General features: G+C 40.1%; 1 protein-coding gene across 5 annotated transcripts in view; it reads right to left on the minus strand.

The window, feature by feature from the left end:
• The window catches only part of KIF13B (kinesin family member 13B), a 130,664-nt gene extending 107,407 nt beyond the window's left edge, over positions 1–23,257 (minus strand). For 3 of the 5 annotated variants that reach the window (XM_074861316.1, XM_074861315.1, XM_074861314.1), the window contains exons 1-2: positions 23,121–23,257; positions 12,308–12,401 (exon numbers count right to left, since the gene is read on the minus strand). In XM_074861316.1, the coding sequence (XP_074717417.1) occupies positions 12,308–12,401; positions 23,121–23,175 (149 nt within the window). In that variant the 5' untranslated portion in view covers positions 23,176–23,257. Of the gene's footprint in view, positions 1–8,941; positions 8,959–12,307; positions 12,402–14,474; positions 14,571–23,120 lie in introns of those variants that run through there. The other 2 variants (XM_074861317.1, XM_074861318.1) reach the window with 2 other exon arrangements.
• Positions 23,258–23,461: the final 204 nt, after the last annotated feature.

Consider the following 23,461-nt stretch of genomic DNA (forward strand, 5'->3'; position numbering starts at 1 on the left):
CAGATAATTGCTTCCTCCCAGAACCATCTCTATTTCTCTCTTCTCTGCCACAAAATTTGCATATGCTTTTTCTTTGTCCCCTTTTTTTTTTCTTCTTTACACTTCTGAAGTGTTTATTTTTCCGCTCAGCACATTGTAATTCTCCCTGCCCATGGTACCACTGCTACAAACTCTGCAAAGTCATTATCGCTAGCTGCATTTTCAGGAAGAAACCAGAACTATAGGGGCTATCAAATGAAGGCTGGCTGGTGACAAATGTCAGTCAAAGAGCTCAGAGGAGTAGAGAGAAGAGCCTTCATACCAGGAAAAAAATGGACAGAAGAATAAAACAATTTGGACAGAAGAATAAAACAATTGATAATGTCACTTTTGATCAGAGTTATCCATATTAGGTACAATTTTTTGTAAGTAATTACATACGTTAACAAGTATAAATAAAATTCAGATCATAAACATATGCAAATAATGGTTAAAAAAATTTCAGAAAGCTAGAAGTGCTCATCACTGAAGGGCTATTCAGATAAAAGCTGGGTGGATATCCTGTTTCTTCATTTCATTTATCTGATCAGCACAGTAGAGCTACAACTGCTGAAGAATAGAATAAAATGCTGGCAGAAGTCTACAAACCCTGAGGAGAAAGAAAGAAAGAAAATGGTACTGTGCTTTCCAAAAAGCTAAAAATGAAACTGGACTAGCCTAAGAACCTCAGACAATACACATTAAGATTTAGGGTTTCTTTATGTCACTACCACAATATAGAGGCCCTGAGTTCTGGTCCCACTGAGCTATGTGACCTAAATAATTATACACCAGCACAGGAAGTTTCCTGCTAAAAAAAAAAAACAAAACACCACAAAAAACCCTAAAAAAACCCCGAACACAAAAAACCCCAACAACAAAAAAACCAAACAAAACCCACCCTCCTCAAACAATAAAAAAACCCACCATCCCCAAACAATAAAAAACCCTTCTTGCACTAGATCAACCAAAAAAAAAAAAGGGAAAAAATGCTAGATTTATTTTAGAAGCTAGAAATGGAAGAAAAGAATCTGAAGTGACTGTCCTACAGTTAGATAGGAAGTGTATGGCAGAGCTGAGGCAAAACCTAAATACCCTAATGCAGCCACTGCTCTTACCAGATGTCCATCCTTCCTCTCCCCAGATATCTTTAAAGTCCAGCCCTCTTCCTTTAGGGGGGGGGGGGGAAATCAATCACTATGTAACTTAATTGCTTCTCTCCTCAAAGGAGTACTGATCAGACAATTAGGCTTTGCATTTTTGTAAGATGGTGACTGGACAATTAGGCTTTGCATTTTTGTAAGGTGGTGTATGTTTATCAAAGCTGCCATGAACTTTAAAGTACTAATTAAAATGCTGTTATTTTATTTCACATACCTGCAGAGCACTGAATGCAGCACTCTTACCACAGCAGTGCACAAAAGAAGCCAAAGTCTGTATGATCAGACTTTGTCCTGCTCCATACCAAAAGAATGGATAAAGACACAAGTTATTTTAATGTAAATTAGAACCAGGGGAGAATAGTTTGGTACCTCTAAAACTGCAACAACAACAACAAATTTAGTGTGCCATAAACAGCCATACCTCCATAGCTTCTTTCCAGGAAGGACAGGCATTCCAACCCAGAGGGACGGGTGCTGCCCATGCAAGAGCAGCAGATGCTGCATTCCTGCAGACCTAGCTCATGGAAAACAACAAACAAAAATACCTACAAGATGCTGATTGTTGATTTCTCCTCATAGGAGGGGGAGAAAAACCAGTCCTTTTATCTCTTTGCCATCTGCTGAAATTAAAATATTTTAAAGAATATGAAATATTAAAGCAAATCTTGAGGTGCTACAGCAATTGTGGTTTTCCCTTCTTATTTTTCCCTTCTTACTGTAAGAGTTTGAAAACAAAGATTCACAGAAACAATTTCCTCTGCATTCAGTAGTGTTATTTCCGACTTTACAGAGCTGTAAGATGGTGGCAGAATCAGGCTAGCTCCCTTAAATGTAATGGGGCATCAAGTGTGACAGTGTCACCTTTTGAACTAATTCTAAAATTACCACCACACAAAAAAAGGACAAGTTACCTCACACTGATGCACACAAACGCGTGCAAAAGCTTGTTCAAAGTTCCTCAGGACAATGAATATAAATAAGACCCTAAGAGGTACAAGGTTTCTCTTTTTCTTCACTTTACATAAGCCCATAAATAATTTAGGAAACAAACCCTGATAGCTTTTATATTTTCCAAAACCTAAGGAATTCAGAAGGCTATATGTGATATTATCTACCCAGGTATTCTAGCTGACCATAAAAGTACACATGTTACAACCACTGATAATATCATGAGGCATTTAACCACCTTCTCAGGAGAGCATCAAACCATGTCCTGCCACAGATACTCAACCCTGAACATTCAAATTAGCTCGAGGGATACATCTACACAAATGACTGCAGCAAAGAGCATTAGAGCTGTTCAGCACAAAGTTATTCTGGCTATTACTAATCAATCGTGTTGGATGGCAAAAAATATCCTCTCTTGTCTCTTTTTCTGATCTCATAATCATATTAATCTGAGATCAAGATTTTGGAGTTTAATCTCAAATTTCCTCAAAACAAAATTGGTATGCATAAAAACAGTTTAAGGCAGTTAAGGAGTTTAACAGACTCATTTTATATATATTTCATATATGTATTTCTGTTCTTAAAATCGAAACCAACTTCCTTGACAGCATAAAATCTCATTGAAGGTCCTAGATATTCACTGACACTCCAAATCCCTTCCGATGCTGAGGTTTTAAAAGCTGTCCTGAACTGCATCTACCACCTTCCACAGAATCCAGCAGCTCCAGCCACTGAAATAATCCTTTAGCCTGCAGGTGTATTATTCAACATCATTCTGACCACTAAATCCCTTTTATAGTCTTACCTCAGGAAGCATTATTATTTAAGAGTTGAAACTTAAGATGGAATAATTTCACATAAGTGGTCATAGCTACAACATTTACTCAAAATACCGAAGCCAAGTCTTAAGAACAAGCTTGCTGTCCCGTCCTTGTTCACTTCTCCCACAGTTTATGGCCACTAGGTCTGTCCCCTACCTTTCTTGATTTGATTTGTTAACAGGAAATATACTTTAAAGCCTTTAAGTCTTCTGTTAACATGTCAGATCAACATAGGAAACAAATATTTCAAACTTAAGCTCAGCTTTCATTACCTATCCAGTGTTTTGTTTGGTTCCTGCTGTCAGAATAGCACAGGATAATTTGTTAGTGTCATTTCCTTATTTTCACATATTCAAACAGAGTTTTGACTTGATTTCTACATTTCAAAAAATTATTACAATCAAATCAAATGTTAGGTCCTTTTAAATTATTTTCATAAGAAATAAACCTACATTCCAGCAAAGTCACAAAAGCCATTGGACTAAACCAGAAAACACCGGGTCAAATCCTAATTCCTTTGAAACTGAAGTCCAGAAAAAGATTGACACTGAGCCAAAGTCCAACTGATTCTTCTTAAAGCAAATGGATTTATCTGTTTTAACTTGTGGATTTAACAAGTCAAAAAAACAATGAACACATCACAGTCTCCTTGAAGCTTAAACAGCCTGATATTCTAAGCTTCAGATACAGGCTAGCTTTAAAAACAAAACTCTTGAAAGGTCTCTCAAAATTGCTGTAGAGATTTAAATAAAAGCTAGATTTCACTCAAATATTTAACAAATTAATTCTTATAGCTTCAATATGCCACAAAGAGGGGGGGTTTATTTTTGTTTTGTGGTTGGGAACTGGCCCTTACTGCTGATACCACTTTGCAGTGGGAGGGGACTACAAATTACTTTCTATTTGCAGCAAAAGTCCACTCCTTGGATAACTCACAATCAGATGCCTTTGCCAACTCCAGAGAAGACTGCATGAAGGACAGGCTGCTTAGCAACTATCACCACCAACCTCCAAACGCTGTCTGCAAGCAGGTCAACAATGTTAAGGGTACCCCAGAACTTGCTGCTAGATTACAGTCTATTAAAAACCTTCAAATTAGTGAAGAATTCAGGTTGCAGGTACTTTACAAATGTATTAGGTTTTAAGAAGAAAAAGTACCAGAGGTTAGGAATCCATAAAATACAAGTTGAAGGTTATACTTCAGATCACGTGACATGCAAACCAAATTATTTCATAGAATCATAGAATGGTTTGGGTTGGAAGGGACCTTAAAGATCATCTACTTCCAACTCCCTGCCATGGGCAGGAACACCTTCCACTAGACCAGGTTGCTCAAAGTCCCATCCATTTCTTCATCTATTATCTTTACCCTTTCTCTCAAACACAGGAGGTTATTGCTGACGTGGTCAGATCAGCAACAGGATCAAAAAAGGCTTCTTTCATGTTCAGCTAAGGAATATAAGGTGGCCAAGGATGATTCCTAATAGCGGCGTGGCTGCCCAATTCTCATTTCAAGAGGATATGGCTAATGTTAAAAGTAGTTTTCACTTACAATATGGGCACAGAGTTTATAAGTAACAGGTAATCCTAATTTGCTATGGCTATGTTAGTCATAAAAAAAGGTAGAAATAAACAGGGGTGACCCAACTGGTGGAAAGGGAATTGTCTATTAAAAAAATTGTTAACACAGTCTCACCATTTTATTTTCTTAAGGAACACAAAATAGGATACAGGTCTTTTTAAAGCACGTTCACCCACACTGGCACAGTTCAAAGTTTTGTTACCTTTTTTTGTCTATGACAAGAATTTGTGGAGGGTTTCTATCTTGCATTTTCATTTTTACTCAAGTGAAAGCACATGAGTTGTAGCAAATACACTTCCTCAAAAGCACAACTGGAAATGCAACAACCCCCTTCTCTCCTGGCAAAACTCCTACTTTTCAGTTTTACATAAGATAAATTTTATATGGCAAGCGTTCACCCCCTTCTGCAATATAACCCCTCACTCATGCAACCAAAGACTGGGGAGGTGCACAGTAACAGAGCTTTGTGTGCCAGTGCTGCTGTCCTCAAAACATCATCTCCATCCTTTGTCTGTCCTGACTCCTCTCTGATTTAAGATCTTTCCAGGACAAACAGATCACCTTCAAACTTTTAAGAAAGAAAATGATTTCTAGGTATGGAGTGTGCTCCATAATGTAGGGTTAATATGACTGCCTACAAAATAAACTCTGATAATAGACTGGAAAAGCAATGGTTTTACCATAACTTCATCCAACCATTTAAATGACTGTTTTATGTGAGGCTTATTTCTTCCCCCTCTTCTAACTTATTTAGGCTGTTCAGTAACCTCATCAATAAAAAGCAGCAATACATACTCGAGGGAGCTCATCAGAAACAATCATCATTTTACAGCACAAGGTCAGGCTTGAAGTGAGAGTTGTATGCAGAGATGCAACAGAGCTGCACAGGCAAAGACAGCAATACAGGAAAAACTCATAGCACTGTTTTTGCAAACATCAACTTCCTGTGAGCTGTTTTGTGCCCACAAAACACCAGTGTGGATGTTGAGAGAGGCATGCTTCCCTTTCTTCTGGATGTCAGCTATCAGTCTCGGGAATACAAACACACTCTTTCCCTACCCCCACAGCTTCCTGGAACATTTCTGCATTATGAAACATTGCATAAATCTGTTCCCTGTAAGACAAAGCCGAACTAACATCTAACCCAGAAATTTCATTCTCAGTTAAGAGTTTTATACCTCAGTATGAACTCTTACCCACATAGCAAGCAATTCCTCTTTAGTGTAAGGAGGCAACAGCCAACTACGCAGTTAGTGTTGTTTCTGCACTCACATCCCAATCTGAATTGTTCCTGTCCCCAGCAGTTTAACATAGCAGGAATTAATACCATGCCAGGAAAGATAGAGAAGCAAAGGCACATGCAATGCAATCAGTTTTCACCCATCTTCAAAGACAGTCATATTTCTTCCTTTAGATTGCTTTGCTGTCAAACAGCAACTGTACCACATGATGCAAATGGTCCACCAAGCTCAATATTCAATGTCTGGCTGCGTCCAACAGCTGATACTTCTAAGTAAAATGCGTGAACAACTGGGAACACATACATAAAACACTGCTTAAGATGAGGCAGCCCTTCGAGTGGTTCTTACCTAATATCAGGCAGGATCCTGGTGTATTTTCAAGAAAATGTATGCATTTTTCCATGTGTATATATCAGTAGTTGCCTCTCACTGTTTTCTTGAGGCAGGGAGTTCTGCAAATTAATTCCATGTACAGGACTCCCTTCATACATTTTCATCATTTTCTGATTATGCACATTCTTTCCTAAGGTAGGAAGAAGTGAAGTGTGCACCCCTACGTGCTCCTGCTATCATGTATTATTTTTAAAAGTCAAAGTCCTCCTGGTTACTCCTACCAGTCAGCTCTTCCAGTTCATATTTATACACATATACAAGAACATCTGTATAATCATGTCAGCATTTCCTCTCTAGACTGTCTGCATGCTGTTCTGGAAGATACAGGGAGAATCGACTAATTGTGCAAAAATTTTAAGATAATATAACCTAGATACAGGATCATATTTTCAACTTTTGCTAAACCTTCCTTTAACTGGGATTTTTGCCTACCATTCCACATACATCACAAATCTTAGTGAACTGTACAAGCAATATATATGCTTCTTCACGTCACAAAGAGATTCTTTATGATGGGTTAATGCAAGTTTTTCACTGGTTAATGTACATTTTCCCCAACACACTCCCTATTTATAATTTTTGCAAAAAGAAATTAATGTGCAAGTTTTACCACCTCACTATTCAGGCATTTCCCACGTCAGCTACATTAAGATTAGCATTTCCCATTTTTATCAAGAGAGCATGAGATCTGTAATACTCCACACAGCAAGAGCTGATAAGTCATGACTTATTTTCAGCTTTTAGCCAGCTTTAAGGAAAGTTCTCGTGTCACACTGGAGTCACACATGCATTGCAGCCCGATGAAAGCCAGCTTCACCTGTGCTCTGTGCAGACCAAATACTGTATAACTGCTAAAGCTGTGCCAAGCTGAGCTTATCCTGCCTCTCAGCGTGCTCACCGGTGCTGCCTTCGCATCGGGCAACACCCTCACAAGATTTTCTGGCTGACAGCAGGCAGAGGAAGCTTCTGTGGGCTTACACAAACGCCATATTCCAGTTTTTAGTAACTGAGCAAAGAACAGGTGAAAACAGAATCTGATAAGATCATATTTAGTTCTAAATATGCTTTCTGAGCTTGGCAAAAGCTCTGGGTGCTTCACCTATTATTTAGCATAGTATCTAGGCATTCTGTAAACTTTCATGTTAAAGTAGAATACAAAGCTTGGCTCAATAGATGCATTTTAATGCCCAGAACCACAGCAGTAGTGTTTTGTAATTAGTAAGATCTTCCAATCCTATTTTTTTAAACTTGGAAATTGCATGTGTTTGTTACCATTCATCCACTTCACACTTAACCCTTCAAAGTGAGTGAACTATCATTGCTTAGTCCTTGAGACTCCAATAATTGTTTTCCAGTACCATATTTTCAATAGCTAAATCTTTGACAGCATTCTGTCTGTCTGGGTCCTAATCTTTGTTTCTTCTTCAAAAGGATTAAAAGGTTCTTCAGCTTTATAAGAAGAAAAAACCTTCACTCCGAAGATGAACTATGGACATTTTTAACACACCAGACTGTTTATTTCAACCCAACTGCTGCCTGAAGTCCATCATTCACCTGAAATTAGCAATTTATTACCTATTTACTGCATAAGTAGGATTTTTTTTGTTGTTCTTTTGCACTAAATTCTGTGAGTACTGGTTTTATTCTCTCAACAATCTTTAAATTCATTATGGAAGAAATTTCTCTTTGGGAGTATTATTATTAGTAGCCATGACAAGGTAAGCATCATTTACCTACAGCTCTGAAAGGTGACCCTGTTTTAATTACAAGGGAAGTAGACCAAAATTATTTCTCCCCACAACCTTTTTCAGGGCTCATTTGCCTCAGAAAGAAAATGGGAATTGGAATGGTAGAAAAATCTTATAAAAGTATTTCTTTAAAATATACTTGGGCTTCATCCAGTTCCTCATCAAAGCAGAAATGAAGCTCAGCTGTTGCAAGGCTACAAAAATCCTCAAGTCTAAGATAACAGTACACCCCTTCTCAGTTTACAGAACTCCTTAGAAAACAATCAAATTGAGTTTAAGTATCATGACTTCATGAGCAAAAACACTGTCTGTGTGGATATACAAAAGTAAACTGTTTTAAACCCAGGAATAGATGCCTTAAAAGAAGCCACTTTTAGAAAATATTTATAAAGGTACTCAATTATTGAAATATTTATTACAAAGCACTAATTATAAAGATATTACAGTAACTGAAAAGGGAAAAACCCAGCCTGGTCTAACACACTCGTCAGCTTCAGTTAGCTGCACTCATGCCTTGGAATAATTTTTACCCTGTGCCAGTCTTTGGAATCTCTCTGTTCTGCAAAACAAGAGGAAAAGCATCTACGAACCACAAATTGCGACAGAAGTAGACAGAAGTCAGCACTCCTTTCATTTTTTAAGTATATTCTCTTAATAAAAAAAAGGCTCAAAGGTGGTTTGCTGGGCAGATTTAATAAATGCTTCGTTTTACAAATATCATGGCTCATTCATAGGTCTGTGCCAGACTAATAATACACAACTGATTTCTCAGCTTGTATCAGTTACACATCAATTACAGTTATGTCTGTGGTATATAATAAAACTCCTTTGTCTGACCTCACAAAAATAATAATTTTTTAAGTCTTTTTAATAGGTCTTGTTTGGGAAATATAAAATGACAGCACAAGCAAATTGGCAGTAAAAAAAAAAAAAAGGCTATAAAGGAACCTAGAATAATTAGAGTCTATCTGGAAGTTTTCCAAAAAATTAATTCCTATAAACATTCCAATTGTTGCCTAGGACTTACCTATTCACTTAAATCAAAATGAGTTCACACCCTCTTTCAAGCCCTAGTCACCACGTAATAAAGCCATGAGTAATCTTTGCAGCACACAGTAAATCCCATGTTGATAAAGAAACTTCAGCCTTGACCTTTGCAACAGAGAACAGACAACTACATAAGACAAACAAAAAAGTCGACAAGTCATGCTAATGATACTGTTCATTTACAGCCAACCCCTGGAGGTTCACACATCCTTGAGAGGGGAGATTTTAATTTAAAGATGTCATTTTAGGAAATTTGTGCAAAACTCAAGGCTCTGCAGCAAATAATTCTGTGAAAGCAACTAAAGAAAAGGTTGACCACTTCCACACAGTATCATTTCCATTTTAATATGAGAAACCATCACTCAACCTAAACCCCCACCCCCAAAAGCCTACCCAGTCTGGAGGTCATCCGATAAGATTTTAAAATTGATCTTTTGTACGTGATCAGATAACCGAAACCTGCACAGCACTGTTAAGGATTGCTCAAGAAAATAACTGCTGCATTTCTCTATCTCAGGAAGGGTCATTTCTTGGTTAAGGAATCACTAACAGGAAGATGCTAGATTTTTGAAGTCATATGAGAAGTCTTTTTTTGAAAGCAAGTGGTTTACATGCATTCATTAATCCTCAACTCTCTAGAAAAAAGGGTAAATAATATATTCAGTTTGTAGATGCAGGAGAAAGTGAGGTCAATCAGTTATCAGCTGGATTTTCAAAACATTCCTTCATTTTTAATGCAAAATTTGAAACAGCTAGAGACACTCTTTTTCTAAAGACCTGAAAATGTTTCAGTGGTAATTACATCAACACAATTCTCTATCTCCAAAAGTCAGGTCCTACACACCTCAAGTTGGGTTATCTGTCAAAGCATGAAATACATCAAGAGAGTGGACATTTCTGACATTTTCTGTACACATTCAATCCCTGGTGTCATGGGAAATCCGAAGGAGAGGTGGGTGTATCACTTAGGAACTCCAAAGCCTGCTTCTCCTCTTTAACACAGAGACAACTGAAAACAGTAAGTCGGGTATTTGCCATTTTAACTGATCTGACTGGCAGAGGTTTTTTGCAGATGGACATACACACTGTTTACATCTCTGGCCTGCAAGGACCACCTTGGGCAAATGGGACAAACATGCATAACTGTGACACTAGTGGGCCAATTCACCCATTAAACTATGTATTTACACATACCCATCTCCCAGACTTGGCTTCCACCAGAGAGGATGGAAGTGGGAAGGCATGCATATTTCCAAAAGTCATCACTTGTTTTTCCAAATGTCACTCCCTGCCAGAGCGCGGCTGAGTCATGACAAGTGGGGATGTGACAGCACAGATTTCTGTTTCTAAAATTCTTGTCCCAGTTCCTAAACTGACCCTGGCATCTTAATGAGAAATGCAGTAAAGCTCTTAAGATTTTCAAACTTATCCTGCTTTGCAAGCATCTAAAGAGTGTATTTACAATATTATTTACTTTTCTTTTCTCTGTGTAATTAAAAGCACTCCAGGTTTGCCAGAAATCCTTCAGCTCGCTTTAGACACTAGGCAAGTCTGAAATCAAAATGAATGATTTTAGAGCACAAGGCAAAGTCGTTGTCAGTGGATTTGGAAACAGAAGCAGAACCTGAGCATAAATTAACCCCCAAACTTAGAAGAATCGTAGCTAAAACTAACCTTTTCCTTGAGCTGATATTTAAGATTCCTCTGATGGAGTTGCAGAAGCCGAGACAATTTAGTGGCAGGCTCTCTCAAGGGCATTACATGCTAGATGGGAGCCTGTTCCAATTCCTCACTACTCCAACTACATTTTTGAGATATGTTGCCTCACTGTTTGCAGGCAAACCTTCAGTGCAGTTAATGGGCCTCCACTTTTCCCTCTTCTATTAAATCACCCCATATAAATTTACTGTGCTTCCTGCTTAGATTAGCAATGGGTATTTGTGAAAATGCAAATGAAGTATTCTTCAGTCTGGCACGCTGGTTTCTCACACTAGGCTCACCATCTCGTCTGGGATGTCAAGGCAATTGCCAACCGATTCCTCCCTTGCCAGGGGGCATGATTTGCATGATGTATTCTCTCATGGCTGCAGCATGAACATTTTTAAAACATATATTAGGGAGTATAAACTATGCCGTATTTAATTGGTTGCCATGTTTTAGAGAAACTATGAATAATATTCTTAATACAGCTCTGGCTAACTAGGCTCCTGAGAATCTAAATTTCCTGCCATTTTTAGCAGTTTTAAAGGCTCAAATCAACATAGGTATTTGGCAGCTAAACAATACACGTGTTTCTGGAGAAGGCAGATATTGGTACAAACAAAAACACCCCACACCACACGCAGCCTGTTTGATTTAAGTAACTTGTTAAAGCCCCAGTCCCAGTGTCTGTAATAAGTCTTCCAGCTGATGACAACAGAAAGTACATATTGCACCCAATGACCTCTTTGCTCTTCCATTTACTACCACTTGGGTTTGAGAAGGTTAAATTATCAGACATCAGGTAAAGAATACATCTACTGACCACTGACATACAGTTCAGCTTTACATGAAAAAGCTATGATAAGTTGCCTTTAAACAAAGCTCTTCTATGTATTTAACTGAATTTTTCTCATTTCTTTCCCCCTTAAGATGACTTCCTCTTTTTTTTTGCAGAACACAGATCATGATCGACTGTAGATGTCCAGTAATGAGTTTTGTCTTTTCCTGCACCCCTGCTATTTTGTTCATGAACACATTTTTTCATTTCCTCCCCTTGCAAACAATCAATAAATTAAGTAGTCACAATCTTAACCTTATCAATTATTACAGGACTTTTCAGTTTCACAACAGTTTAACATATTGACACCAGTTCTGACACAAATTGGTCCCTACCTTTAGCCACCTTTCCAAGTATTTTTGATGCATGTAATGTCCCACTGTCAAGACACTCCTAGAGCTACACCTCTCCAGCATGTTCCCATGCCCCTTCTTACACAACAAATATGAGTCCGTTATGAGAAAATAATTGTGAAAATTAATTTAATTCCAAAATTACAAACTGCCCCGCTCAAATTATTTTGCGGATTTAAATTTCTCCTGTTCCATAACAGCATATGAGAGGCAATGAAACAGTTCACAGACCCATTAATTGCTAACACATTGTTTAGAGCAGGAAGCAAATGCAGTAAGCACTAAGTTTTCAAAGCATCTTCCCAGCATGGTAAAATCAGCCTTATTGTACAGATGATGGCAATTACATTGCAGAAAGAATATATATTAGTTTTTAAACTGAAAGCCCTCTATCAAGGCCTACATACCCTCGTTTAATTTAAGGAACCTGACCTTCCTAATTCAAAAATCTTACCTGGCATCTCCTTTTGAAAGGTTGGTGTTTACAGGATGAAGAATAACCTTGTTTGCATCCACATCCACCACACATTTTGTATGCAGATCAAGCTCTATAAAGAAATGAGAAAGTGTCAAGTGCTGCTCCTAAAGCACTAGGATTATATACACCATTACTTCCTCCAGACACCAAATTTATTCATGTAGTCTGACAGCCACCCATCAGCTAGAGAATAGAAACAGGACTATTGCCAAATTCCACTTCTAGAGATATTCTGATGGGATGGATCCTGTCCAGCTTTAAAGCATGCACTCTTTTCAAAACAAGAAAGAGCGCTTAGGTTTTACTGAAGGACAATCAGCATATACAAGGCAGTATGAAATTTCTTCTGGGGAAAGAACCATTAGGCATGGTACCACTTTGACAGCTCTTCTTATTGCTCTCTCAATGCCTCACATGCTCGGAGGCAAAGCTGCCCCTACCATCTGCAGCACATTTTCCCCGGCCACTGTTGCGATACTGCAGCATACCATGGCAGCTGTCAGTCCTGGGGCACCTGCTTGGAGAAATTCATGTCCCATCAAAAATAATTTAGGTGTGAGTGTGTAGAAAAGGGCTTATCCTTCCCCACAGGCTCCCAGTCAGCTGGAAAGCCCAGCTCTTCCAAATGACGCTAAGCAATGGGATATGTACTATGAGTAATATTTGGAATGTATGAGAATTCTCAGCCGTAGAGGCGGGGAAAACAAAATAAAAGCTTCAGATAACACTGACAACCGTCCAAGGTATCCACCCAATGACAAATGGAGTTAGATATTAAAAAAAAAAAAAAAAAAAAAAAAGGCACACAGCCACTTGCAATCAAAGTCACTGCCTGCAGACACAGGGGCCTGGACATAAACAAGCCTAGTCCTGTGTTCTTACGCTCCAACGCTAAACCTGGAAAGCGTACCCAAGAGCCAACACCTCTAAACAGGACACACCAGTCACACCCAGCAGGCACTCTGCAGCTCCCACGCGCTGCGATGACGAGGGGCTACGGTGTACAACCTCCATACGGGGTTCAACACCCCAGCTGAATCACCAAAATATGCCACTGTCTAACCATGCTAATTACAATCCTCATCCTCCATCTCTGCTCTTTCCTTCTTTGTCACCTGTACTTGCTCTTTCACCTTACAGCACCTTATAAACTCAGACTGAAAATCTCTCAGGCAAAGACCACAGATCTTAATTATTGCACAGCACCCTGCAGACTTCTTTCTACTGTTAAATAACAAAGAGGAAGTTTCTTTCAGTGACAGTTTTTGAAAGAAATATTATAGCTTTTTGCTACTTGAAACACAACAAAGAAAACCAAAACTCAAGATTACTGGTCATAGCAAGCAGTCCCATGAAACTGAAATCCTTCTGAACAAAACTACTCCTCTGTTATTAAACTGCGCTTTTGTAGAAGGGACAGACAAGTTTCAGAAGCTAGTGTTTATTTTAATTTCTCTCCACACCCTGAAAGCCAATTTACCTATCATTAATATGCAATACATGCTTGCTTAGATGAAATTATATTCTTCATACATCCCATATCCAACAAGCTACTTTATCTTGGTCTGGCTGGTTAGTGATGAACGTTCTGTATTGCAGTGACCTGTTTTTCCTCAACTACTGAAGAAGGTTTTTACATACTACCTGCCTTATGCAAAGCATGTATGTGCACTCTGTATATAAGCAGTATGGTCTTTATCACATCTTTTAATTCATCTCTTGAGAGAGAATGCTGATGGTAGGTTTTGCATCCATGACTGCCCAGTGAACTCAAGGTCTTGCTAGTATTCATTAACCCTCTCTTTGTGAAATTCCTTTAAGAAAGCACACAGACAGGATGCAAGAGTTCCTTAAAGGCACATGTCCTGACAGGAAAAGAAGAAAGATTCAAAGCCAATTTGTCATGTACAACACACCTTGTCTGATGATCGTCATCACACGGGTAACATTAAAATCCCTCACGTAGGCATCCTGCAGACAGGGGACTGCACGGTTTCGGAAGACGTGGTGAACCAACCTAACAGCTATTGCCAAACAGGGAGGTCGCAGTCCTGTGCCTGTTGCTCACCTTCCACCACTACCGTGCTCAGCAGACTCCTCTGTAAGTCACTTTAAGTTACTTCAACAGCAGAAAACTACCCACCATGAAAAACAGATGTATTCAGACACTACAGAGAGTTACATCAGCCCAGTGAAAGCTCTGAAGAACATCAAAGGCCATGCAAACAAGTGGGTAGACCTGTACAGAGGGGAAGAGAGGAGGCAGAAAAGTGAGACCCTCTCCCAGCAGAGATGAACTTCCACATCAGCCCATGGCGTCCCATGAAATAAACCCCTAAGAAATGGTTATATTCAGCCTCTAACCTGGGTTATGCATCCAGACAGTCTTAAGGCTACTCACCCCAGTTAGCTTGGCAAAAAAACCTCATATGGCAACTCTCCTTTTAGCTGAAGAAATAGTTTAAATTCTGTTTTAATAGTACATCATACACTTTCTACAAATTCTGGTTCCATTACAAAGCATGTTCTTTGACTGACTTCTGATTTCTTTAACATTTCCAGTAGGCTGAGAGATGAATCTTACATTAGCCACTACTGAAAATTGTATCTTCATAATTTCCACCTCATTAAGTTTTTAATATTACTAAAGCAGGTTAGTCTTATAGACAAATTATCTTCCTGCTCTTTTGGATATGATCACACATGGACTCCACCCTTACTTTTACTAGTTTCAGTGTCTCCTAGGTAGGCAGTGTACTTGCTGTCCTTGAACAACAAGCAAAATTAGGATGCATCAAGATAAGAAGATAAGCATGCACATCCAAAAACACCGATTAGTTCATCCTTAGTGAGGACTCATTTGTCAAGGCTTGGTATTATTATTTCTTTCAACTATACAGCTGGGTTTTGTTCAGGCAGCACAAAATTAAGAAGTTAAAAGGTGACAGAAGTGGCTCACTGTCAAACTTTGGAGACTCATCACAGTTCTTGTAGCTCAAGAAGATTTAAAATCTTACCTATTATTACTGCTAACCTGCTTCTACCTTCAGTCATTACCAAGCAAACACAGTCAACTACTCATTTGCTTCATCAAATCAAGAAACTAATCAGCTAATTGCTTTTTGAAAAATTAGAACTCAAACTCTCAACATCTCAAGAAACATTTATTGCAGGGAATAAAAGCCTCTTTCACAGCTTTGGAGTAGGAGAGCTGTGACGTCCATAATAAAAGGGTAACACATATCTTAGACACTTTTCCATATTTACATTTCATAGCTGTAGAAGTGTTAAGCAAAGCTGGGCTGAGTGCAAGAATAATTGTTAAGTCATGTGCGTCCAAGCTACTCAGTCTCTCGGATGACTTGACTTGTGAAACTGGAAGGTGGGGCTTGAAAGAGGCCGTTCTCCTTCCCATTTCCCTTGATTTTTCACTCCTCACAAAAATTTTCTAAGATAATAAAAACTGGGATTCCAGCAATGCAGATCTTAGCTGAAACCACACTTGTGTAAAACAATTAAAACTGGGCTTGCAACAATGCAGATCTTAGCTGAAACCAACTCTTCTTGTAAAAAGAATTCACACCACCCACATACACCTTGAACTTTTTCACTAGCCTAAGAAATCCGGTGTGTTTCAAACAGGGTGGAAAAGTCAGTGAGGGAGAGCAGGAAAAGCAAAACCAGGAGCAGCGTACCACCGGATGCAGTGGTGGATCCAGCAGGCACTGGTATATTCCCAACAACAGGTAGGAGTTTACATTCCCTCTGTAATAGCAGTCACGCCTCTGGTAATCATAAACTCAACGCAGCAGATTTTCCACAACAGTGTTAGGAAACACTAGGAAAGGTGCAACTTTAAAATGTACTAAACAGGTTTAGAGCAGAGACAAAGAGTGTATGTGAATCCTGGAGGAAGGGGAGAGAAGTATTTTGGAAAATGTCGGACATTTCCAACCCTGGGAAACCTCCATCTTTGTTCATGGCTCAGTTAGGGAACTGTCTTCCTAGATTAGCTGCAACGAAGGACAACACTGGTTGGATAATGATGTACCCAACTCACTCGAGCAGGGTACAGAATCAAACCCAGCGGCATCAGAGGCTTAACAAAAACATCTGAACTGCCATGCAGCGATACTGGAGCTTTTTCAGCCACTACCCTAAAAAAAGTCATTCCACCTTTATAGCTGGTATTTCAGAACCAAACATAATGATCCCAATAGATAGCTTTTACAGAGCAGTTTGAAATAATCTTAAAATGGAAGATGATACAGTAAATAAATTTGTCTGCAATTTATTAAACTAGTGGTTGGGACCATGGCATCGTAACAGCTTTTAGAACAGCAGCCATGGTAACTGAAAAGTCTGTTACAACTTACTTGACCTTCTGTATTTTCCTCTTTATATATTCTATGTTTTCACACTATACAAGATTAATTATGGGAAAACATTTCCCAGTTCATCAAGAGCCTTTATTCTGATGTAAATTTTTCCATCAGATTTCAATTTAAGAAATTAGTTTCTGATGGTTGACAGTTTTTCAGCCCTTTTGACTACCATTTGATCCTAAACCCCACTGAAACAAAGATGTGAACCTGATGTTATAACACAGGTCAAATAAAATTTGTGACAGATTCCTCCTGGTCCCATTACCCCATTGAGGGCAGCTGCACCTGCACTGACACCCAAGGTCCCCTTGGAGGTAGGAAATTAGGTTCAATCATGTCACTGGGAACCAGCGTGGCTGCTCTTGTAGAGTTTCAGAAAAGCTAACTGAAGTATAAAAAATAAAATGTGAAAGGCTTAAAGTGCATGTACTAAGCTCATAAACCAAAATTGGCCCCGAATACAAAAGCTCAAAATAATCTCCTGTAAAGACTGAGACGACAGAAATTTTGTAGTTTAAATTGCCAGTAGATTTTCAGGAGATTAACATTCCCTTGAAGGTTAGAACTGGAATGTGGTGGCCTGAGCCTTCAATTGCATTGAGCAAGAAATTACAGTTGGTTTCTTGTACCTTTCTTGGTCTAAAAAGCAAATGGCATTAACACTGAGAAACGTTTAAATAGTAACTTAAAAATATGTGAAAGTTTATTTATCACACAGATTAAATGAATGCCACCTAAGAAAAACACAGAGGCTGTTTGGGGTTTTTTTTTGTTTTGTTTTAAAAAGGAATCTGAAAGCAAGTTCAAAACACAACAGGTCCTCAAGTCTTTCTGCCAAAGTTTGTTGCCTTAAGAGTGACTTTTCTCTTTGCCCTTTGCTATGTAGAAGTCAACACAAATAAGGGAAAAACTGACTATAGAATAGAGTGTGAAAATACCTTATATTTAAATGAAAATGCTAAGAGCTTAAAAGGAAAGACATAGTTAAGTGTAATAGCACTTTTAGGGCATTATTTATAAGACATAACTACTGATATATTCTGGACAAAAACACAGTAATTTGACTTAAGTCTAGCAACATGAAGTTTACGCAGGCATCTTTCAAACTTCTCTGCTATATATATGAACTGTGCAAATATAATTCATTAAATTTTCAGTTTGCAGCAATCTAAGATCATTAAATATGTATGAGTGCATCTGGAAGGGCACACAATACTGTCTCATCTTGATGATGAGGTGTAAGTCAACTCAAACTCATGAGCACTTTGAACACAAGCAAGCTCTCCTCACATGTTAACACTACATTGCCCAAATGGTAAAAAACATATTCTATCTTCTGCTGTCTCATTTTCTGCAAGAAGAGAGCTTGCCAAATAGCTTTAGTGAAGGCACTCCGAGTGCCTGGACATTTAACCTTACTCACAGTCAGTTCTGCTGCTGCATGCGCTGCTCAGCTCACAGAGACTAAGTAAATAAATCAGTCTGGTGACTCTCTGATGCAGCGAAGAGCTCTAAGGAAGTTCCACGCAGAACTCTCTGCTGCTGCTTTGTTTCAGGCTTCAGAGTTAACAGGAACGAAATGCAACAGCTTTTACTCTGCCCCCAGCCACCCAAAAGCCAAGGCAGAACTATTCACAACGTGTATCTGATCTTCTGTTGACTTCAGGAGGAGCAAGCAAACGTGAAACCAGAGGAGCAAGGTAATCTCATACTGCACTTTAGGCTAGCTCTAAAGATGTAATTAGCACAAGAATTGTTTGCCTTTGTGGCATCCACATTGGACTGACTGGTAGTCTCACCGGAGACTTTGGCTGTGGGGAGTGAGAATACGATTGCCTCACTGAGGAACGCAAGATGAAGCACTAACTCAACATGCTTTACCCATATGTCACCGTATCTCTAGGTTAATCCTGCTCATACCACAAACACTATTTTATAGGTTATCAACAATCACCAGGAAATTTTAAAAACTCTAGGCAGTCATCTATGACAAGGATAATGGTCTTATGTTTTGCATATTGCTATAAGGATACAACAGGTGCCATTTCATTTACTCTAATACCATAATTAATCTTGTAAAACTGCTTGCACAAACTCTAATTTATAGATAAATTGTTTCTGTTGTAGTCTCCAGTGGAAAAAAAAAACCAAACCACCAAACAAAAACACAGGAGCAATCCCTTCCTCCTCCCCCAAAACGAAACACATTTCAAGTGACTGGAAATGCAACCAAAGAGCAGGAGGACATAAAATTAGCACCTAACACCTGATCAGAGGCTTGCACAGATACAGAAGCAAGTTCTTTCCTTACAAGCACTGGAGACAGAATCTTTATCATCAAAACACAAAGAGATCCCTGTTTGAACACAGAAACTAGTCTGGATCAATATACACATTAACATAACAGATACCTGAATGTATATTTACAGGCCATCTAGATATTTACACTGGAAGCTATGGGTCTTGTACCACAATCCTACAACCAGTTTAATCTGGCAGCGTTGCCAGAATACAGGCTGTGGTCCCATCCTGCTTAAACCTAACCTAGCACAACCCCACACCACCACTCCCAACCCAAGCTGTGTAATGCCACCACCAGTACTTCTATTGCTCCTCAATAAATTCATCCAAAGCACTAAACACGTAATTTTTTGCAGTTAGTTTCCTGCCTTTCTTGTTCAAACAAAAAAGTACGAACCCAAGTGAGATGTAGTAGTTTTGACTGGCTTCAGCCATACCCCTGTGCATAAACCATATTCTTTTAGTGCTGATAAAAGATGTTGTATTTTAATTAACACTACAGTGAATTGATTCAAAGGCACAGAGGAACACAAGGACTTAAACATACTTATGGGATGTCTGTACAAGATGTCTGTACACCAATATTACCCGAAAACAAAATATTCAGTAAGATAAATCTTAATTAAAAAGCCTCCAGCTGTCTTTTGCTTTGCTTCATAGTGTGGCTTGAGCTTTGCATGGCATTTATCTGAAATATAATGAATATCTGCTAAGTTAAATCAAATACTGACAATATTTGTAAAAGGAAATCCACTGCAAGTCTAAAATACAACAGCAAAAGAACTTGCTGTTATCAAAAACCCATCTGAAGGAGCAGTGCACTAGGAAATATTTTTGTGAATGACAAAACCAAGAGAAGAGAGGACTAAGAGTCTCATCTAACAAAACAGTACTGAATAATTTAATTCATAATAGCATGCTAATCGATATCCCAGTTTCCGAAGTAGAAAGTATGCAAAACCAGAAGTCACAACTGCTACCTAGCAGACCCTACAACTTTAGACGTGACGCTGCAAGCGTGTTGACTTCGTAGTAAGTTTTACAAAGGCATGGTTTCCATACACAGTTTGTAGGATCGGTGTTGAATTTGAAGCAGGATTCAAAAAAGTAACCTAGATGTGTAAGAAAAGTAATCTATGTGCAATTATGAATGCTTCCCCTCACTGCTAAAAATGAGTATTATAAGTTTAGTTTACAGATTGCTGCTCTGCCTGAGAATGAACCAGGACCCTCAATACTGTCACCCTGAAATGCGAGTACTATGAATAACCAACTATTCGATACAGAAATCCCTTCAACACGCATGCAAGGAACCTATTATACTTTTATGAGCTGTATAAATTAGTAATAGTTAAACATACCACTTTTATTAACCTAATAAACCCTTGCCTTAAGAAATTCATAATTCAAACGCTAAAGACAACCACCACCACCACAAGTAAACACTGAGAATATTTCAAAGCTTAAATTTCAACAGTTGTAACCCTCTGACAGGTTTGCAATTTTAAGCCCTTCGGTGCCGAGAGAAGGAGAGAACATTACTCGTGATCCTGAAGAAAACAAATACTTGCTTCAGGTCCAAAGCCCCAGAACTTCATACAAATACTGCTTAGAACAAAGTGCATATTCGAGCTTCCAAGAAAGCTGCCTCTTGCCTCAAAGCCTCTTAAAAAAAGCAATGCCACAGAAGTCTTACAAGTGGATGACTCTTCAGAAAATCAGTTATACAAATTCTTAAATTTTAACATTAAGTAGGTAAGAAAAATACTAGGCTTCATATCATTGTTTCTATAAATTCTATGAGCATCAGAAATACTGCATGGAGGTATCAATTGTTTAGAACTGACCACAACATCTGGACTGTGACAAATAATCCAGTTAAAAAAAAAAAAAAAATCAGTTCCAGGACGTTTTGTTTCAGGGAGAAAAAGACATTGATCTTTTAGGCTAGACTTGCATGGATTTAGGTATCACTCACAAAGAGGATGCTTTAATAGCTGCAAAGTGGTTCTCACAGAGAAGAGGTACAGTCCTACATGCCAAGAGCATGGGGTTCAGGTCCTCCTTCTCTCTGATGAACAGCAAGGACTCAAAAGTCCCTCACTCCTGGATGAGCCTCGTAACAACCAGGCTACAGTCATCCTCTCTAGTCCATAATATTTTTAAGTTTATACAGAATAAAATAGCTCTGATAACAAGATGCACTCTCCCATTCTCCCAGATTCATGCAGCTCAGTGTCAGGATATTCCCCAGCAAGGCAGCAGCTTCAAATACATGTACTGCTCTAAATCCATCATTTTCCATCATTTTTTCCCCTTTACTTCCACCACTTCTTCCCCACATATTTTCTGCAGAACTCAGTCCCTAACTGGAAACAGCTTGACGGCTGCTACACGTGCAAAACTCAGGGCTGAGCATATGCAGAATATACACCAGGAGGAAGAGGTGCATTATTCATCCTTGGAGATTCAAAACTTGACTGAACGAGGCCCTGTGCAACCTTACCTAATGTGACCTGCTCTGAGCAGCAAGTTGGACTAGAGATCTCCAGAGGTCCCTTCCAACCTGAATTATTGTATAATTCCAGGGGTAAAGAGCACTACACAGTCAGAAGATGTCTGGGTCACAGCCAAGGAAATGACCTATGACAGGAAAGGGACATGAGCAAGAAGAAAGCCCATGTCTATCGCTGAAACAAGGCACCATCTTACAGCTCCTTCCCCTCCCAGCTCCCACCAGCTCCTTCACACTGTCACTCAGTCTCCAAAATGCAGACTTTGGTCAAAACATCCTCGACTGCCCTGACCCACCAGACTGTAAAGACATCAACTCCATCTCCTCTGTTTCGGATGTGAGACTTGAGACATACGAACTCAGTTTGACATTCCCCTGCTTTTATTTTAGAAGGTATGGAAATACTGTATTCAATACTTTAACTTTTGTTTTTCTTTCTTATTTATTGAAGGAATTAAAGAGTTATTTTGTTTCAGATCATGTAGAAGATAAAGGGCTTCCCCCCCCCCTTCCTTTTTGCTTCAGCTAATAAACTGACTTCACTTGATTCCCTTTCCCCAAAAGGAATTATTGGCATACTTCTGTGAGAATCTGGGGGAAAAAGGCACCCTACATGTTTCTTGGATTTTTGCCTTCTTCACCTTGCCATTCCTTGGCTGAAGTTGCCTTTTCATACTTCCCTCCTCATCATCTAGAGCAAGTTTTTCTAATTAAGACAAGTAATAAACATTTAAACAGATGCCCAGACCACGGTCTGATTAACATAACCCTTAGGCAAGTTTCGTTGAGGAAAAAAACCAAAACACCAACCCAGCAACAACAACAAAATCTTCTCTCGTGTCAATTCAGCTTCCTCTTCCATGTTTTCTTGTTTGTTTTCGTTTCTTTTGTCCCTATAGTGCTTCTGTCATCTGGTTAACTCTGTCCCACTCAATCACCCGGGAGTAAGAAGAGGGGCTACAGAGCTCAGGGCTGAATTAGCACAGCAAAAAACACTGAAGGAGAGGCATTTTCCCCCAAACCCCCATAAAGCAGGAAGAAGGAAAAGCTCTCCCAGAAGGGAACAGGGCACAGCCCGGCTGTAAAGCAGGTGCAAGAGGTGTGGAGAGAGGTGTACCCCGGGGAGGAGGAGGCTAAAAAACCCCCATAAGGGAGAGTTTAGGAAAAGGTGTCAGGAGCGGGGAGTGCAGACGGCTGCTTCGGGAGAGCAGCTCGCTTCGCCCCCACACCCACCTGGACCTACACAAGCGTGTGGAACGAATCTCTAATAACTAAATATATCGATTTGTATTCCTCATAAACTCATTATTTATAAACAAATCTAGATACCCCTGCGCGGGTCCCCCTACAGACACGGCCCCGCGGCGGGGCCCCCCCTCCCCAGACACCCCCTCGCAGGCCCACCCGCCCCTACAGCCCCCCCTGGGGACAGGCACCCCCCGGCCTCCCGCCCCGCTCTGCCCCTCAGGCCCGCTCCCCTCACACACCCCCCGCCAGCGCCAGCGCCGGGGACGGGAGAGGAGAGGAGAGGAGCGGGCCGGGGGGGCGCTGAGGGAGGGAAGGAGGGAGGGAGGTGGGAAGGTCTCACCTCGCCGGTTCATGGGGCGGACGCGCACCGCCACCTTCACTTTGGAGTCCCCCATCGCGCCGCTTCAACCTCCCCGGCTCCCTCGTCCCGCCGCCGCTTCCGCCTACGGAGGGACAGCCGGCGGCGCGGGGAGGAGCGCGGAGCGGGGCGGGGGGGGGGCAGACTGGGGGCGGCGGGAGGGAGGGAGGGAGGGAGGGCGGGAGGGAGGCCCAGGGCGTGCCCAAGGCCCGGCCGCACTACAGCTCCCAGCGTGCACCGCGGCTCGCCGGGAGCGGCGGGGGCGTCCGCGTGGCGCGCTGCACGCTGGGAGTTGTAGTCCTGCCGGCGGCCCCACCGCCTGG

Source organism: Strix uralensis, chromosome 3, assembly GCF_047716275.1.
Source record: "Strix uralensis isolate ZFMK-TIS-50842 chromosome 3, bStrUra1, whole genome shotgun sequence".
Taxonomy (NCBI): Eukaryota; Metazoa; Chordata; class Aves; order Strigiformes; family Strigidae; genus Strix; species Strix uralensis.